The following is a 20,386-nucleotide window of genomic DNA, read 5'->3' as shown; positions in this document are numbered from 1 at the left end:
TACCGCTCTGGCGGGAAGGTAAACGAAATTTTTGTGCACTGCTCTGGTTTCACCAGGGGCATCTTAGTTATGCTAGCCACATGACCCAGAAGCTGTCTGCAGACAAACGTCGGCTCCCTCAGCCAGTAAAGCCAGATGAGCACCGCAACCCCAGGGTCGTCTGCGACTGGACTTAACTGTCAGGGGTCCTTTACCTTTATCCCTATATATAGTACAAATACTGTACTCCATTTATTTGAAAATTAACATGGTCTAATTGTCAGACCATCACTGTTACGAAATACAGATGCAAAAATATGCCCCTTTCTTGCTTATTTAAGCCATCATTGATTTAAATCAGTCCACCTGACTTTAAAGTCACCCCCCCCGCCCCACTCAATTCATTACCAGAATTTGACACAATACACATTCTGACATATTGCTCATGCCACCACAATATCTAATTCTCTCCTTACATTGCGTTGTTTCCAAAAGCTACAAAGCACGGCACCTTTTCTCTTGTAAGGAGGCAAATTCAACTGCTCATTGTCAGCAATAAGCTGATTTTAAAGAGCGTGGCTGCTTACTAATTTTAACCCAAAAATTTGACACACTAGAGTGACTGTATGTAGGCGACAGCGAAGCGCTCCCCCTTCCCCAAAATTAGGTCACTGGGAGTTCACCGACAAAAAGAAGAAGTCTCTTCTCGTGAATCTCAACAATGTAGACCCAGTTTCATTTACCGTAAGCAACATCCACTTGAAAATACACAGAAAGAAATTCCAACAGAGTAAAGGGCACCAAAGCAGTGAGTAAGAAGCGAGATAATCAGCACCTTTCAAATTCTGCTTTCATCTACAATGACACTGTAATTTTTATGCACTCTTGTCTTCACTTGCGGATGAGGCTATACATTTCTGAAGCTGAGGTTGCAATCATTTCTGGGTCAGTCATTTATTGCTACGCTTCTCCCTACACCGTGGGTGAGGAACCTGGGGCTCTCCACTTGTCACTGACTACAGCTCACATCATCCCTGACCACTGGCCATGCTAGAGAGTCCAAACACACCTGGAGAGCCACAGGTTCCACATCCCTACCCTGTATCTCCTCAGGCAAAGCAGTGTGGTGTAGTGGTTAAGAGCGGTAGACTCGTAATCTGGTGAACCGGGTTCGCTTCCCCGCTCCTCCACATGCAGCTGCTGGGTGACTTTGGGCTAGTCACGCTTCTCTGAAGTCTCTCAGCCCCACTCACCTCACAGAGTGTTTGTTGTGGGGGAGGAAATGAAAGGAGAATGTTAGCCGCTTTGAGACTCCTTCGGGTAGTGATAAAGCGGGATATCAAATCCAAACTCTTCTTCTTGTCCCTCTTTCCTAGTAGCTTCAGGGCTCCTCCGGGTGTCATTTCTTTCTTTTTTAAAAATACATTTTTATTAATTTTTTAACATATCATTTCCAACAGTCATTTAACATACATTTTTGTCTTATACAGTATTTCCATCAACTACCTCTGAAGATTTTCCATTCTTTATCGCTTAATCTGCATTCCTTAATTTCTCTATTACTTTTAATTATCCTTAACTGATATTCTCTTCATAATCTTCCTTGCATTATTTCGCACAATCCTCCTTACAGAACTTCTTGCAGTCCTACTAGCGTAATCTGTTTATTACAATTGCTTTTCAGATAATTCAGATATTTACTCCAGTCTAAGAATCTCTGGACCCGCAGGTTTCGAATCCTTCCTGTCAATTTGTCTAATTCTGCATAGTCCCTCCAGTCGTCATTTCATTGTGCATCCATTATGGTTTTTGCTTATAATGGTATTGGGGTGGTTATACGCGACCATGCTTTCAATATGGTTTGCACGTGCAGAGGTTTTCGGGCCAACACACTGCCTTGTTTCCAAACAGTACATGTCCCATAATATCCTGCTGAAACCCTGCAGCTGCTTATACCACAAATGTTCTGGGTTGTGTTTTTTTAATTCTGCTTTTGCTGCATTATAGCACAAGAGTGCCCTTCCAGATGGAAATAATGAAGGAGCGTCGAGGAAGCACAGCAGAACAAATAAGGAGAGGCATGATGTGTGGATGTCCCTGTATAAATCTACCACTGATGTGCTATTATTATTAGCTAAATGTTGCAGGATAGAGCTTCACCCTAAAAAGCCCCACCATTTTGGAGGGGCTAACAGACTGCTGGGGACTGTGCTTCATGTCCATTAGTATGAGCTGGGAGTATATAAAAAAAATAAAAAATTGCCCAGTAGCACCTTAGAGACCAGCTAAGTTTGTTCTTGGTATAAGCTTTCGTGTGCATGCACACTTCTTCAGATACATTATACCAAGAGCAAACTTAAGGTGCTACTGGACACTTTTTTTATTCTTTTATATATTTCAACTGCATCAGACCAACACGGCTACCTACCTGAATCTAGAGCTGGGAGTAGTGATGTTAAATTCATGAGAACAATCTTTTGGAGAATATTCTCGATTAACGAGGTGTGTACATTTAAAGCAGCTGTGTAGATGACACAGAATTTACAGTTTGTGGAGAATATTTTCTCCAGAGAATTTTCTAGCAGAGAATATTCTCACCTCACACCACTAGTTGGGAGTCTCGACAAAGGCCTAGCCTGTGCTCACGTCGAGACAATTAATCTAATCCAAAGTGAGCCACATGCAACTTTAGCAGCAAGACGCCGCTGCAAACCAACATTATGTGTGACTGATAACTTAGGGAAGTCCTTACCTGCTCCCTCTATCTAAACCAATGCACATAAAAAGCTGGACTGCATTTTGTCTCATCTGGTAACTTCCATGTCTCCTTAAGGGAGGGGTGGGGAACCTGTGGCCCAAAAGCAGACTCATGAAATGGTGAGGGGAGACGGATTTATCTATCTTTCTTTCTTTCTTTTTAGGTCTCACCTTTCCTCCAAGGAGCTCAGAGTGGCGTTATAAGATCCCCCCACTTCCCCATTTTATCATCACAATGACCCTATGAGGTAGGTTAGGTGGACTGGCCCAAGGTCACCTAGTTCAGTGGCTGGTTGGAGATTTGAACCCTGGTCTCTGAGGTCCTAGTCTGATACTCTAACCCATGGGCAGTCATGGGTTTTGTATATCTACCGACCACTAATGCATCTTTCTTGATGGTAAAATTTCCTCACCGCCCACCAGGGCTCGATGGAAGGAGGATTCAGCTTGTGCCGTAGAACCCCCCACCGCCCACCTAGAATCCTGAAACGCCCACTAGTGGGTGGTAGGGACCTGGTTGACAACCCCTGCTCTAACCACTGCACCACCCTGGGAGGGTGAGAGGGGAGAGCAGAAAACACTGTAGTGGTGGAAGGAGGAGGATAGCCCTCTGTATACAATCAGCTCAGACCTCTAGAAAGAGCCAGGTGTGCTTCCCCTGATAGCCTGCTGGGAAGGAAGAAAGGGGGAAAGAGAACAAAGGGGCAGGCAAAAAGAGGGAGAGAAGAGATAGGTACCGTATTTTTCGCTCTATAACACGCACCCGACCATAACACGCACGTAGTTTTTAGAGGAGGAAAATCCGTAGGTATGCCACCCGTAGGCATTCCCTCCATAACACGCACAGACATTTCCCCTTACTTTTTAGGAGGAAAAAAGTGAGTGTTATGGTGCAAAAAATACGGTACTTTTAGCTCCTGCTCCACCTATCACCTGCATTGCAACCCTCAACATGCTGACACTGAGGGAATGCAGCCCTCAGAAGATGAAAAGGTTCCCCTCTAAGGTATCCAGCTTCTCGCATGAATTTGGTTTTTCCTTTGTATGTAGTAGCAGATGGTGCAGTGGGCGCTTTGCTGACCTCTTGGCTGTGGAGTTTCTGCTGAGTACTGGGAGGATGGACAAGGTGGCATGAAGGTCAGCACTGTGCAAACATACCAGCAGAGCCCATACACATTGCAAGATGGTGCAGAACTGACCTCCCCACCACCTGGCTCCCCCAAATTTCCCTCCTGGTGTGTAGCACTGGCGCTACTGCCGGGAGGTCAACTAAGTGTTGCCACTTCACCCCGCTTCTGCTACTGAACAAAACAGATTCAGTTTCCCGCACCTGAAGTCTGGCAGTAGAATTTTGAAATGAAGATTGGTATATGTAAATCTTGTAAATAAGCAAAAAAATAAAAAAGGTAGCTTTCTTAAGCTTCATTTAAAGTGGTACCTCGGGTTAAAAACGCTTCAGGTTACAAACGCTTCAGGTAACAGACTCCGCTAACCCGGAAGTAGTACCTCGGGTTAAGAACTTTACCTCAGGATGAGAACAGAAATCGTGTGGCGGCAGCGGGAGGCCCCATTAGCTAAAGTGGTACCTCAGGTTAAGAACAGTTTCAGGTTAAGAATGGACCTCCAGAACAAATTAAGTTCTTAACCAGAGGTACCACTGTACAAAGATTTTCCACACAGAACCTAACCTTTACTTCATAGCTTTGAAACTTCCTATTTGTCTCTTGATCTAAAGAAGATTTAAAGAGGAATCGTTTTTCCATGGTGCCCATGGACACAAGGATATATCAAGGCCTGGTCTGTCTCAATTTTTACCATGAGGTTTTTTGGAGGTATGCCTATTTGTGGAGGGTGTGACCTGCTTTATTGGGTGGGTGGGTGGGGGGTTCTGTGCTTTTTTGTTTTGGTGTTTATGTGCGTGTTTTGCCTGTTGTTGTGGAGTTCCTGTGAATCACAGTTTTTCTTCTGGGAAACTGGCATTTTGTGGCCAAAATGTGCCCCAGGGCTGATGTAGGACCCCTGTCTCAGGCTTTGCAAAAGTTGGGTTTAATGCCTTGTTAAAACTACAGTCCTATTGATAGTTCTGTGCATATTCCGTCTGAAATGGCTGGAGCTTCCACAAACACAGCTGCACAAGGAACGAACACGTCTGCGTCTGCAAACACATGTTCCCAAAACTACTGTGTTTATCAAGGTTACACAAAGGTAACCTTGAGATGAGAACTGCAGATGGGAACTGGTGGGTGCGAAGGTTAACTCTTCCCACACCCACCAATTCTTACCTCAAAATGTCCCCTTAAAGGCAATTTCCTCTTAACTGGGTTTACTTCTGGTCCCAGAGAGCAACAGGAATTAAGTGATATTGCTGGAGGAAATTGCATCATTCAAAGCATCCTGAGAAATAATTGCTCAGGTCAAGGAAGCATATGGCAAGAACTTCCATTTTATAAAGGCAGAATTGACTGCATTTTAGTTGGTCTTTAAGGTGCTACTGGAAGGAAATTTTTTATTTTGACTATGGCAGACCAACACGGCTACCTATCTGTAAACAAATCAGAACGTTGTTGAACTGCTGTTGCAATTAGGGCTGGACTGGCCAATTTAGAATTGCTACAAAGCCTACCTACCTGGCGAGGAGGAAAACAAACTGCTAAACCTCCAGAAGACTCAGTGTGGAACTGTGGAACTGATAGGCCTGGCTGCTCAAAATTGGGGTGTGTGTGTGTTCATTTCCCCCCTTCAACTCCCATTTGGAAACGGGGTGAAAAATAGGCATTTGGGTGAAGAATTGTGAAGCAGACAAAGCTAGGTGGTTGGCCATCCGTTTGTATTGGAGAAAACACCCACAGTGCCTGTTGCAAGGGCCCTACTAAGGTGCCCTTGACCTAATGCCAGCCACATGGGTTGGAAGCAGAGTTGTCCCAGGAGTCAATGGGCTGGTCAAAATATTGACCATTGTCCATTGACCAGTGGCAGAGGAAGGGGGGTGCAGGGGGGGTCTGCTCCAGGTGTCATCACTGAGTGAGGGGGAGGGGTGACAAAAGGAGTTTTGTTTTTTTTTAAAAAAAATGGGCTCACAAAACTTTTTAGGAGTGACGTGTTGCTTAGGTACCTGCAGGTTCCGAGTCGCTTGAAACGGCAGTGTGGGACTTGTGTCTACCTACCGCCTCTCCCTCAGCCACCCTACAGCTGAGGGGGAGGCAGCTGAGAGACTCCAAGCTTTGGAGAGGCTCGTCCTGCCCCCATGGGCAGATCGCCCCACCCCTGGCTGCAGGACATGCCCCTGCACCAGGCACCCAAGTGGCTAGCTACGCCACTGCTACTGACCACCTAGATTGAGACTGCAGCCACATGTTGTCAAACAATGGCAAACACATTCCATCGGCTCTGCTGAAAGACAAGTTGCATCAAGCCTATGCCTACACAGAGAGAGACGCACTAACACCCATCACTAGGTAGCATTCATGCTATTCCATCAGGTGGCTGCAGCAGGTGAGATGGAAAGCAAGGCCACCCCATGGGCTTAGCTGGGAGCCCAGCCATATTTGCCCCATCCTCTCCCTGAAACTGCTTCTCTTTCCAGCTGGTCATGATCAGAACTACTATTGAAGAATAGGTGCCCAGTTCTCTTTTTTTCCTCTTTCTTCACCAACTCTCTTTCTTTCTTTTTAATTATTGCATCTTTTAGATGGTAAAGACAAGGGCTGTCTTTCTTTCCTTTCTTCCTTTCTTTACTGATTGCATGTAAGACTCTCCAGGAGCCTTTCTGACTGTCAAGTAGGTGGCAAAAATGCATCAGATAAATAAATGCCGCAGGGCAGATAGCAGCTTACATCTTAAAACAGTATTCGCTATAGTGTTATATAGGAAGACTAAAGGTTGTTTGCCTCCTAAGACTACAGCAGTGTTAGGGGTCAAGCCAAGAAGCACAAGAAAGCTTCTTTTGTTGTCTGCCTGCTACATTTGCAACCATCCCAAACAGGAAAAGAAGACGTCAGCAAGAGCAAAGGCCGCTGCCTAGGGCTGACCCTGTCACCATTCTTCTCGCAGCGGAACCTGGAAGTAGATCCTGCATGAGATCTAGTTGGCTGCTCTGCAAAGCTCCTGTGAGGGGCTGTACTTTCAACACCTGAAAACCTTTAAATAGGTAATCTGACTATTATTGGAGCAACTGAGGTTTTTTGGGGGGGTAATTAACATAATTTTACAACTAATTATCTCCTAACATTATTCTATTACGGTAGGTTAATGCTTCAAAAATGCTTGCACATTATTGGCCAACATTTGACTTAGTGACTTGGCCAAATGTTATTTGAATGGTCAAATGCCCAAACCTAGCTGGCAGCACATTGACATACACTGAAAGTAAAATAAACTACAGTACTGCAATGGCACCAAATCCATCGGAATCATTTCCATTAACCCGAATTATTGGCATTTTGCATGCTGAATTGTTCAGGTACTAAGTTTTAGATGGTTGTCACGGGTAGTCAGCCCAACATAGCAACAAGCTATTCAGATCACCTTCTCACATATGGAGAAGCTGAAGACCTTGATCTGTAAGTATATATTTAAGGAAGGGCACACTGGATTTGTGGCATAGTGCTACAAAAAGAGCAATGGAAAAGAAAAAAGTTTTTTCCAGCATTATAAGGGGCTCTCCACAAAAATCAGAGACATCCTGATTTGCAGGTCTGTGCAACAACCAGCACTGTATTCTGAACTCTATTTCCAAGGACTGTCAGCTCTCTGCACCACTTCACTGCTCAGTGTTGAGTCTGTCTGCAACACTCCCAATTTGTCTGCAAGCCCTTTCTCAGCTAGGTAAGATTCTAAAGCTAAAACAGATTAATTAGGGAAGGTAAAACATTGAGAATTCAATTGTCAGAAAACTGCTGTACAACAGAAGGCCACCCTTTGCACATGAGAATGCACTGGATTCTGAACCATGCTGGGAAGAGCAGCTAAATCTTAAGGTGCCAGTATATCCTTAAGCCACATAGTCTGCTAAATTGGGCAATGATAGAAAAGAAAGCTGCTTACCATTCTCTTTCTTTCTTTCTTCCCTCTCTTTTCTTCTCTCCATGTTCTTTGAAAGAAGGTGATAGAAACTGATCTAGAGATGGTACCACTTTGTGAAGGATTGATGAAAAGCAACTGCTAGCAACAAAGGCATAATATCACTTATTTCCTTGCATTTTAAAAATATTAATAATGAAATGATTAACAGGGGAGAAAACTCAACTCCAGTCTTCATGTTCACTGTAACCAGATTACTCATGCTGACTCACCAACCACCACTTCCTCTCTTACATTCTCTTCATACTTCAGAGTATGACTAGTCAACTTCTCAAGATCACTGTATCTCAAATTTATTCCAGGAAGGAGTCCATGCCGTGGGAGGAAAACGCTTTCCAACTCAGTTAGAATCCTCCCCCCTCTAATGCTAAAGGAAGTAATTTCATCCCACAAGGAATAATATGTTTGGAGAGGATTTGCAGGCAGACACACCACACACACAAGAGTCAGGAATTACAGAAGATGCTCGACGTTCAGTGGGTGCACTTTTAAATGTGTGGTGCCATCTTTTATTCCCCCATCCAATTTATATGTCGACAGCTCAAACTGAAAAACTAGCAACGTCAAAGCAATAAATGGGAGAAGATACTGAAATAAAACGGAAGAACACTTTTGTTGGCAAGTTGTGTGTAAAAGACTGCCAACCCTGTGCAGACACTAAAAAGACTCTGGAATAAGCCCCCTTTCTTCAAACTGTCTGTTTTTATTTGACAGCCAATGGTCACTTCCCACCATCCCCGATTTTTCTCTATGATTGCAATCACATCCTTGAAAATGTGTCAGCAATATTCAGTGAAAGCTCAGATCAGAATAAGGGCTGCTAAAGTGGTCAGTAGCGTACTGCGCCTTCCCAAGGGATTGTTCCACCCACAGGGAAATGTTATGTACTAAGCTTGGATCCTAGAACAATAGGCAAGTAGGATCCTAGAATGCAACAACTGATTGGCTTGCAGGAAAGGACCAATCAGGCTCCAGGAGGGAAGCAGAATCAGCCAATCATACAGGACTCATTGTGTAAATAATGTATATAAAAGCCTGAGGTTTGGGGGGGGGGCAATTCAATCACTGTTTTACAAGCAGCAATAAAGAGCATGAAATCACTACAGGACTCCGAGTATATTTCATGTCCACTGCATAGCATACCACTACCTAAGTGCAGCTCGGTTTTTTCAACAACTAATCAGATTGTCCCCAAACTGGGGAAATCTGAGATCGGGGGGGGGGGGGGGGAATGTGTGTGACTGCAGTTCTTTGCAATGCAGATCACGTGGACGGCAAAAACTTAATGAGAACACGGGATGAGCAATTTCAACTCCACATTATACTCTGGTGTGGACAAGCCCTCTGTGTTCTCAAAGAGTCTTTTCACGACCCGCTTCTTTAGCAAGATCTTTCTGATCCATCTTGATCACAGCAGGACCTCGCCAGTGTAATACCAGTGTTCTGCCTCAACAGGCCGATGATTATATATTAGGAACCCACAGCTGCTCAGAGCTCCCAGGTGAAGGTGAAGGAGGCATGTGCATTGTTCATATATCACACATAATTGCTGCAGGAAATGCCAGTGCTGGATCTCCCCTGCCCTGATTCCCCCACCGCTCCTGGTCAGTTCCTGACCTCTCCCACAGCCTCTATCTTGTCCATCTAATACAGGTTGTAAATCCTCCTAGTTGAAGTTTCTGTACCACAGCAATTCCAGGGCAATGTCATAAGGACATGTCTCAGGATAGCTAACGACAGCAGGCACAGTACATTAAAAACCAAAAACTCTAGTAACAACAAACAATCCATTAACAACTAGAAGCAGCTGGTGAAAATAAACCAACAGCCAGTACTAAAATTCAGTTCCAGTTAAAAGGGAGGGGTGGAATGCAAGGAATCCAAAAACCAGTTAAGTGCCACTAAAGGAGAACAGGACAGTGCTCACCCAGAGCCCCAAACAGAGCAACACAGGTAACAAATTAAGAGGGGTGGTCCTGTTGTAAGTTACAACAAGCCACGTTAAGGCTGAGGCGGTAGATCAGGAGATGCGCCAGATTGTGCCCTCCCACTCCTCATCTGTTGCTCACAGGGCCGCCCAAAACCGCAATGCACTACTGAAGCTACTTATAGTTTACACACATGCGCTTGCATATAATGTTTAGTTTGGTCCTTTGTCTCTTTGGCCTCCTCCGCACTACACACTTAACACATTGCTGTGCCACTTTAAACAGGCATGGCTTCCCCCCAAATAATCCTGGTAAGCGAGCGCAGTTTGGTAAGGGTGCTGTAAGTTGTTTGTTGTTGTTTAGTCGTTTAGTCGTGTCCGACTCCTCGTGACCCCATGGACCAGAGCACGCCAAGCACTCCTGTCTTCCACAGTTTGGTCAAACTCATTGGTAGCTTCGAGAACACTGTCCAACCATCTCGTCCTCTGTCGTCCCCTTCTCCTTGCGCCCTCCATCTTTCCCGGCATCAGGGTCTTTTCCAGGGAGTCTTCTCTTCTCATGAGGTGGCCAAAGTATTGGAGCCTCAGCTTCACGATCTGTCCTTCCTGAGCACTCAGGGCTGATTTCCTTAAGAATGGATAGGTTTGATCTTCTTGTAGTCCATGGGACTCTCAGGTTGTTAGGAGACCCCTATTACCCTCACAGAGCTATAATGCACAGATTTCCCTGGGCGTTGATTGTTAAACCGCCCTGAGAACTGTAGCTCTGTGAGGGGAACAGGGATCTCTCAACAACTCTCAGCACCCTTAACAAACTACATTTCCCAGGATTCTTTCATGACAGCCATTGCTGTCTGAAGTGGTATGATGCTGTTTTAAATGTATGGTGCAGACAGAGCCACAGAATGAACAATTCAATCCAAGAGCAAGGACAAAAAGCTAAAAATGTTGTCCGAAACCAAAGACTTACAAATGCAAAGATTTTGGGTTCCTACAGATGACCTGCTCATTGAGCTTTCATCCTGATTTGTTTGCGTGTTTGCCTGTTAATCATTTGACCATCCCAAACTTTCCCCTATGACTTTCCTAAGCACAAAAAGTTGTTACAGGAAGTGCATTTGTTGCGCCAGGCAGCAGAGAACTCAAAACGACTTCAATTGTGGCGAACCTAAATTCTGGAGTGTGCTTGAATCTCTCTCATGAAACACAGATAGGCTGGACACAACTGTCCTTACACAAATTTGAATAACAAAATAAAATTTTAAAGACTTTCTCTACACTCGGGTTAAGTTTAGATAGTCAGCTATGCCTGTGTATGTTTGCTACCCAACAAAGGCTGGTCAAGGAAGTTCTGGTAAACCAACAAACCACAAGTAAGGGTCATTTGAACCAGCATGCCTCAGCTTGTCAGGGTGACAAATACCTCAGGACTGTCTTTTGAATGCTACCAAGCAACAGCTAAAGCAGAAAAATAGTCTCTCAGCAGTTTACATAAAGTAGTATAAAGTATTCGTTTAAAATAGCAATTTTAAAATATAGACATAATAAAAATTATCAGAATATGTATAAAATCAACCACTTTAAATACAAATGTACACAAGAAAATTCCTTGTCTGGGCAGGCTGGCCTATACAAAAAAACAAAAACAGTAGACGTCAAAAACAGTACAATGAAGGGGCCTGCATGATGTCAATAGGCAGGGAATTCCAAAGAATAGGTGCTGTCATGTGAAAAGCTTGATTTCTCGCAAATACAGAACATTATTTGGCGCTGTAACACTGTTCCCTTCTGCAGGTTGGGTGGCACACACAGGGCAAGGCATTCCTTTAAATAAATACCTCCCCACGACGGGGTGAGCTGCTGTTGCTCGGTCCCTGCTCCTGCCAACCTAGCAGTTCAAAAGCATGTCAAAGTGCAAGTAGATAAATAAGTACCGCTCTGGCGGGAAGGTAAACGGCGTTTCCGTGCGCTGCTCTGGTTCGCCAGATGCTGGCCACATGGCCCGGAAACTGTACGCCGGCTCCCTCGGCCAATAGAGTGAGATGAGTGCCGCAACCCCAGAGTCGTCTGCGACTTGACCTAATGGTTAGGGGTCCCTTTACCTTTATTAAGCCTATTTAAGCACCTGTTATACTAATTGTAACATTCTGAATTTGGCCCAGTCACAGGTGCTTGGATCTTTGAGCAGGGTGCTGACAGAGTTTTAACTGCTCTTAGTTTGTGAAGGATTTTTGAGGCTAGATCTGTACAGGGTAGCAAAAGATGGGACTTCCATTCTGCTTCACTAACTACAGCTTCTGGACAAAGCACAAAGGAAACCCCAAGCCCGTGTGCATTGAGAACCTACCATCCCATCACTCCCAGACAAATGTGCACAGGATTGCAGCCTTGAAAAGATACATCCCTCTTTAAAGAGATGTATCTTTGATCTCAAAGCTATTCAAAGCTTTTTTGTCACCTTTCCTTTTTACATCAAAGTGTCCCTTTCTATCTGAAAGCATCTTGTAGGAAGCAAATTTCTGGGACTTATTTTGGTGCCCGGAACAAGGGTTGGCCCAACATTGGGGTTTTTTAACACATCACAACACTACCAAGTTAAAATAACAGTTGGTGAAATCTTAAGCAAGAGTTAACTGGTGGACCCTGTGACCACCTTCAGTCCTGTACAATCACTCTGGCTCAAAGCAGCCCTGTTGGGTTCCCCTTGCCTGCCGCTACCAATGTCCCTGTGAAAACCCCAGCCAGGGCCGGCCCACCCATGAGGCAATGTGAGACGACTGCCTCAGGTGGCAGGATCCACAGGAGCAACATATCCCAATGTAGATCGTTACTCCCTCTTGTTCACTTACCACTTCTTCCCTGGTGGGGAGGAGGCGCCATTTTGTGGTTCGCCTCAGGCGCCAAAATGTCTATAAAAATTAGGCTGCTCTCCAGGGCTTCTGAGAGGAGGTCATTCCCCATCATCTGCTACAGCTACCTGATCCTGATAACTGGAGGTGCTGCCATGGATCACCTTGGTACCTACTGCTATGGTCTCCCTGCTCCCATGCAAGACAGTCGATTCTCTCTCTTGCTCAGCCTCATAAGTTCAGGAAAGATAACAACTGTCTGAGGGCTCACGGTGCAAGTTAGGCCGGTCAGACTCCGCAAACTATCTGGATGGGAAACCGCCCAAGAACCATATGCAGAACATGCTTTAGCTCCTCAAAGGAAGAGAGGGAAAGAACAACAATAGTACCAGTCAGTCAAAATGAGGCTTCTTTTTACTCGTTCTATTGTTTCAGTAAATACCAGGGCCTTTATTTTTTTTAATGGCTAGCTCACCGCACAGCAGACAGATAATAATCATCGCCTAGAGCAAATACTTTCTAGCGTAGCTGTCTAAAAGCAACCAGGACAGGGTTGGGACTCTTCTAAAAACTTTTCAGCAATAGCCTAGCAGGTGTAGCTTCTCCCAAGGGAGTGTTGCAGAGATGCACCGCTGTGCCTGCAGAATGTTGTCCTGCTTCCAGAGCCCTAAAGCAACGGAAGTCCTGCGCCTTTAGAAACGTGGCCATGCTACACCCGATCCTTCCGCGTAACATACATTAATAGAAAGCTGCTTGCCATTCCCTTACCTTTCTGTGGCTTCCACTGACATTGATGCAGGTCACGCAGCACAACTGCAAATGGTCCGGCTTGTCCTGGGAATAATAACCATGCTAGGTCCCATGTCAATCCTGTGCCAAAAAGAAGGCGAGGGGGGTGGGGAGAGATGAGGAAATGAAGGGGCAATATTTTCCCACACATTGTAGTCACACTTGCTGTTTTACTATTCCTTTAAAAGGACAGAAATCTGTTTTTGTAAGAAAGTGAAGCTTCTGGGAGAAATTATAAACCGAGATCAAAACTGGGTCTTTAAAAAAGAGGGGAAAGAGGTAGGGGGAACGGATAAACAAATTTGTCAAAAATAACCAGAGTGTGTGGCTCTGCTTTCCGGTGAACTTTTAGACCTTTGTAGAAAGAAGTCCTGAGAAACATTTTCATGGGAACATTAAGGATCCATCTTTCCCACACTGAAGCCAGCATTAAGACTTTTACTAACTTCTGTGGAATCTGGACCAGACCCTCTAATGGAGATATTAATTCCCTAACCGCTAATGGGGGGGGGGGCAGACAGCACAAACCAAATGGAGCACAAACCAAATGAAACTGAGTAATAGAAGGAGTTGTGAATGTCCATGAATATATGAAGCTGCCTCAGACCACTGACCAGGGCCAGCCCTACTATTAGGCAAAGTCAGACAGCTGTGTTTGGGAGTCATGAAAGGGCAGCATATTGTTAGTTATTTCATTATTATTATTATTATTATTATTATTATTTTACAAGCAACATTGTACTGAGTGCTGCCTGGGAATTCTAATAAACCAAAAAGATCTGTGCAGTTTTGAAATCAGCTGTTATAAACTGTGTGGTTTAGAAAGGTTCAGTCTACTATCTCAATTCAAAATGGCATCTGATTGTATACCTATACAGACAAAAAGCCTTCTTGACCTCAAGGACCATCATGCAAAATATCTTAAGAGGTGTCCCAAGCCATAGCAAACAAACAAACAACTTTCCAAAACACACAGCAGACTAACAGCCTTGGTGTCACTCAGGAATTGAGAAACCAAAAAAAAAAACAACAAAAAAAAAACAGCCCTTCAGTGCGACAGCAACATTTACAGACATTTTACAAGACGACCACATGACACTGGTCCTGAAAAAGTATAAATTGACTCCCAATATGTTTCCGAGCACAATACCGAGTGTTGGTGTTGACATTTAAACCCTACCCGGCTTTGGTCCTGTATACCTGAAGGGGCGTCTCCATCTCTACCATCTTCAGCCCAGACACGGAGGTCCAGCACTGAGGGCCGCCTGGCAGTTCCCTCACTGTGAAAAGTGAAGTTACAGGGAATCAGGCAGAGCGCCTTCTCAGCAGTGGCACCCGCCCTGTGGAATGCCCTCCCGTCAGATGTCCAGGAAATAAACAACTATCTGACTTTTAGAAGACATCTGAAGGCAGCCCTGTTTAGGGAAGTTTTTAATGTTTGATTTGTTGTTGTTGTTATTATTGGTAGTAGTAGTAGTAGTATTTTTGTTGGAAACCGCCCAGAGTGGCTGGGTCTACGCAGTCAGATGGGCAGGGTGCAAGAAATATTTGATGCTGATGATTATTATGAAAGGGCCCTTTACCCTCAAGACAACTACTTCTGTTCGACTAATGCAATTCTTTTCTCTTGGGACTCCCATAGTAGATATTTTGCCCCCCCCCCACCTTTTTCATGAGCTTCTTAAGGAAAATCTTGTGAATTTTGAGACACACAACTCCCTGATTTCTTTTGACAGCACAATACTCATTTACCTGCTTCTGGTTAGAATCCACACACACGACTGGTTTTCTAACTGAGAGGGCCAGCTCTGCCATGACGCAGAATGAAGCAGCTGTTTCAGGCAGCTGAATTTGGATGTCGTTAACGAGCAACAGATTTATTTAATTTATCATTGTTGCATTTTTCCTGCAAAGAAAAGGGAAGAGGCACTTGTGGGATTTTCCTCCTCAGGTGCCGGGGGGGCTGTCTGTATCTTGATTCTTGAAAGGAGAGGGACACAGTTTGCTGTTCTTCTCAAGCAGCCAAAGGCCTTGTGCCAGCCTGTGCAATCACATCCCCACCAACAAATCATATTTTTTTACTTTCAAGAGCTGGCAACCCTGCGACATCACCGAGTCCCATTTCTTGAGTTTCTGACTTTGGGATACTGGGGATCTGGCAACTTGACAAGATGAGAAAGACTAATACTGCCCATTACGAAGTAGTTCCTAGAAGAGCTACTAAAAAGTGAAATAAGTTTCATTGGGAAGTAATAGAATCCCACTTCCTTGTTGGAAGTTTTGAAAAGCTCAAAAACACTTGGGCAGGCTTCTTTCTTGGCTCAGGACAGAGAATTGAACTAGATGATCCACTGGCTTCTGTCCAACAGCAGGAACTGAAAGAGGAAATGTAAACATTTGAATGCTCCCTCTGTAGAATATTGAGACCTGTTGATGTGTCACAAACACCCTGCAAATGGAAAACCTAACGATTAGGGAAACCTAATCATCATAAACTTACACCCCAATATGTAGGGTGCTTTTGATCTGGGGGAGCATTCAAATAGGCAACTTCCCACTTGTGGTTTGGTTTTGTAGGAAGGACTCATACAGTGTTCTTTCTTTCTTTCTTTCTTTCTTTCTTTCTTTCTTTCTTTCTTTCTTTCTTTCGTTCTTTCTTTCTTTCTTTCTTTCTTTCTTTCTGAATCAGCTATATTACAGTCCCAATAATGCAGCAAGCTTAGAAAATTCCTGCACACATTTCAGAATCTTAAAAAATAAATAAATCATCCTGCATCATGAGAATTAAAAATGTACCACCACACAAATTGAGCACTGAAAACGAGCACTTCCCCTTGGAACACTTGCATGCCTTCTTATAGCATAGCGCATGAAGAATCACACACTGCATTTATGTTGTACAAAACGTGTGCCTTCAAAATGGGAATCCTCAGGTTGCATAGGGCACCATGTTTAAGGAAGCATCTGTCCGGCTCTACCGCGGACTGCAGGATCTGATTACCCACCTATAAAATGGGTGTAATAATCCAAACAGCTGCCTCCTTGCTAATTGGTTCATTACAAGCACTCATTTCTCTAGCATATAATAATGGGATACATCTTGCAATAAATATGCTAGCTAAGCACTACAATATTGTCTCTATAATTTAATGGACCCACAGTGGGGAGGAGAGACAGTTCATGTTTCACATCTCATTTTGCCTTTGAATAACCAATAACACATTGCTAAAAGCTGGCTGCATGAAACAAGTGCTTCATTTGCTGCTTTGGCTTTCTGCTAAATTACAGCACTTTGAAGGAAGGAGAGTGGAGAAGGGGAGAGAAGGAGCTGACTGTTTTCTAAAAGCCGATCAGCTGACATTTAATTGCGGTTATGCTTTTTTTTTTATTGCTTTTGGCTTAACCTCCCTCTCTCCTCCTCTACTACCTAAATAACAGAGCGGTATCTTTTGCCATGGAAAACAAAAACCTATTAAATGTCAGGCACAAAGGGGAATAAAAAGATGCTGACATTATGCTTTGCAAGGACAAATTAATTTATGAAAAGAATGTGCGCTTGCCACAACTCATGGAAAAGGGAGAGAGAGAAAATCTCCACGGAGAAAATTATATTAGCCAAAAGAAAATGTAAATGTAAAGTCCTGGTAAGTATGTGAAGTTGCAAGAGCAACTCATTTTCAGTTAGTGTCCAGCTTTCCCAGATCTTGTTCTGTGTGCAGCAATGACACTCCTATGTGCAGCAGTTGTATTGGAAGTGCGACATCCTATGCGATTCGGCTGCACATAGAAAACAAGAACAGATGCACTGCTGCGGTGCAAAAAAATCGCAACTTAACCAGCAGGGTAAAATTACAGTCCGACTGCTGAGAACATGTGATTTTCGCATGAGAAGCACTTCCTGGAGGAAGATATTTTTATTCCCTGTGGCAACTAACAGTTTTACAACTTTGGGGACACGAATTGGAATCTCCTGCATCAACTAAGTACAGTGGTACCTCAGGTTAAGAACTTAATTCGTTCTGGAGGTCCATTCTTAACCTGAAACTGTTCTTAACCTGAGGTACCACTTTAGCTAATGGGGCCTCCCGCTGCCGCTGGAGCATGATTTCTGTTCTCATCCTGAAGCAAAGTTCTTAACCCGAGGTACTACTTCCGGGTTAGCGGAGTCTGTAACCTGAAGCGTCTGTAACCCGAGGTACCACAGTAGCGACTATGTTTTTGGACTTGTTTGTTTCTTAAATGCCCAGAATTGCCTTCAGAGACTGAACAGGTCCCCTACCACCACAATAACATTCCTGCCACCTCTTAGATTAGAACACAAGCTAACTTACCCTCACAAACAACTCTTATCCATTTGGGGACCCCTGCTTATGTTTTACATTTGCTTTAGTTCTTTGTGGATTGTTTGCTGCCTGCTCTAGGGAGTTAAAGTGGGTATCCCATCTCCTTTTGAGGTTTTGCCTAAAGAAATAAAGGCAAGAGGCTAAGAAATAAGGTGGCACTCCTATGCCTGTGGGTCTGGAGACCTCTCGCACCAAACAGAGAAAAGGGGCACTTCCAGATGTTTGCCATTTTCAGGAGGGATTCTATATAACACACCGGTGGATTCAGGTTGCACAGTTCAATATGATTTGGTGCTCTTGAGCAACAAAATCATTTCCCCACAGAGCCAGATATTTTACGATAAGAAAAGTGAGGGGGGGAAAGGTGTGAGATAACACCTGCTTAAGAAATCATCATCTGACCTCCCTGCAAACAAATCAGAACAAATGCTCAATAAACAGATGACGTCTTATAACCTCCCCACACTTGTGCAGACAAATCAGGATGAATGCTCAATAAACAGGTAATCTGGAAATGAGCTGGGCAGGTTAGCTTCTCGGCATACAGGGGAGGAAAACTGCTGATTCTTGCCTCGTAAGATCACTGTTGCAGTCAAGGCACGACCTCTCCAGCCATCCCAAGTGCACAGGCAGCTGCACCTGGGGTAGCAGGTGGCAGAAATTGAGGGTGCTCCTTGCATGAGCAGAAGTGCCTTTCTACAAGCAAGATACTTGCGGATCCAGGCCTTTGGCAATGGAAATAAATAAACTAAACATATGGTTTCCTGAAATTGGAGATAAAAATCTATCAACTGAGTCTGTACGCTGATGCCATCGCTCTAGCCACGGCAGACCCAGCCAAACTGACAGGATCATTGCAGTGTGTGATTTCGAAGCAGTTGCAAAAGGTAAACAGATCAAGTTCAATAGATATTGGCCTTAAAATAAATAATAAAGGTCTAGGTATGCCAGTAGTTTGCTCGTTTCTATTTGAAATGATATGAGCAGGCTGAACACTGGTGTTCCCCTTCAGGTGTTATAGATGTGAAGGGCATATTCGGTATATAGACATCCACAGAGGAAGGCAGGAACCCCAACCATACACCCTCCAGGCAAATTCATAAGGCAGCAACCAGCCCGAAACGACTTTCAAGATTAAAAGCCGGCACTTTGAATTGTGCCCTGGAACAAATGGGAAGCCAATGGAGTTCACTGGAGCTGGTGCCAACCAGTGACCCAGCTATCGCATTTTGTGCTAACTAGAGCTTTCTGAGTAGTTTACAAATGTGGTTCCACATACAATGCACTGCAATGGTCCAGTCTAATCCAGGTGCTGGGTAACAGTGATCAGGATATTTCTTTTCAGGAGGAGGAGACACAGCTGGAGCACCAGACTAAGCTGGTGGAAGGTGCCTCATGCCACAGATGCCACCTGGGCATCCAACAGAAGGGCAAGATATAATAACTGCATCAACTATCCAGTTTGGTCCCGAGTTAGCAGAGTCCAGCTCCTGTGAAAGAGCTCTTCTTCACTTGCCGCAGGCACCTATTGGACAGTACTTGTGATGACATAGAAGAAGACACAACCCCCATGCTTTACAGTGGTACCTCTAGATGCAAATGGGATCCATTCCAGAGCCCCGTTCGCATCATGAGCAGAACGCAACCTGTGTCTGCGTGTCTACGCATGCGCGGGTCGCAATTTGCCACATCTACACATGTGCATGACATCATTCCGAGCGTCTGCGCATGCGCAAGCGGTGAAACCCGGAAGTAACCCGTTCTGTTACTTCCGGGTTGCCGCAGGACGCAATCTGAAAAGATTTAACCTGAAGCATCTTTAACCCGAGGTATGACTGTATAGGTTGCGTACCCATTGTTCCTTTAAAGCACCCTTCAAAAGAATCACAGGAACTATAGTTCATTAAGGGTGCTGGGAATTTTGTAGTTCTGTGAGGGGTTTCCTATTGATTTATTGAATTTACAGTGGTGCCCCGCAAGACGAATGCCTCGCAAGACGGAAAACTCGCTAGACGAAAGAGTTTTCCGTTTTGGAGGTGCTTCGCAAAACGAATCTCCTATGGGCTTGCTTCGCAAGACGAAAATGTCTTGCGAGTTCCTGCAGGTTTTTTTCCCCTCCCCCCTTTTTCTAAGCCGCTTATCAGCTGATCCGATAAGCTGATAAACCGCTAAAAGCGCTAATAGCACTAATCCTCTAATCCGTCAATGGGCTTGCTTCGCAAGACGAAAAAACCGCTAGACGAAGAGAATCACAGAACAGATTCTTTTCGTCTTGCGAGGCACCACTGTATATGGCTCCCTTCATTCGAAGATCACAGGGGAGTTTGCAGCACAAAAATACAAAGTGAAAACACAAAATATGTAACGAAACGAAAGAAATGAAAACACAGTTCCTAGAATTCTTTGGGGGAGTGCTTTAAAAAGCATGATGTACAAGCAAGCATAGTTTCAGATTTTTAGTTCTGTAAAAAAAGCAAGGGCTCCTCCACTATTTTCCCTCAACTTTCTTCTTTTCCAGCAGGGGAGTGACCAGCACTTGCTCTAAACCACCTAACATTTTTCAAAGGCAAATCTTTTCAGCCTCAGCAAAACTCATCCCATATGAGTAAGCCTCTTTCTCTCTACCTCGGCTACATATGCTAACACACACTACAGTTGCATGA

At 44.3% G+C, this 20,386-nt stretch overlaps 1 protein-coding gene and 1 long non-coding RNA gene across 12 annotated transcripts in view; one reads left to right on the top strand and one right to left on the bottom strand.

Annotated features, from left to right (window-relative positions):
• LOC308584140 (uncharacterized protein) overlaps positions 1–20,386 on the bottom strand; it is a 301,938-nt gene that overhangs the window by 230,528 nt on the left and 51,024 nt on the right. For 7 of the 10 annotated variants that reach the window (XR_014006537.1, XR_014006538.1, XR_014006539.1 and 4 more), the window contains exon 3: positions 13,360–13,461. Coding sequence is in view for 1 of the 10 variants with exons in the window: in XM_081188885.1 (XP_081045011.1) it covers positions 13,360–13,461 (102 nt within the window). In the remaining 9 variants the exon portion in view is untranslated. Of the gene's footprint in view, positions 1–7,779; positions 7,893–13,359; positions 13,878–20,386 lie in introns of those variants that run through there. The other 3 variants (XR_014006543.1, XR_014006544.1, XR_014006545.1) reach the window with 3 other exon arrangements.
• On the top strand, positions 2,365–7,910 carry LOC308584251. Of its 2 annotated transcripts, none has more exons than XR_014006703.1 (3): positions 2,365–2,984; positions 6,719–6,883; positions 7,835–7,910. It is a non-coding gene; the product is annotated as an uncharacterized lncRNA (long non-coding RNA). The 2 variants fall into 2 exon arrangements; XR_014006704.1 differs by lacking the exon at positions 2,365–2,984 and adding an exon at positions 3,643–3,971.

The sequence above is a fragment of the Podarcis bocagei genome, assembly GCF_964188305.1.
Source record: "Podarcis bocagei genome assembly, chromosome: 3".
Taxonomy (NCBI): domain Eukaryota; kingdom Metazoa; phylum Chordata; class Lepidosauria; order Squamata; family Lacertidae; genus Podarcis; species Podarcis bocagei.
Note: the sequence above shows the minus strand (reverse complement) of the source record. Positions and strands in the feature narration are given on the sequence as shown.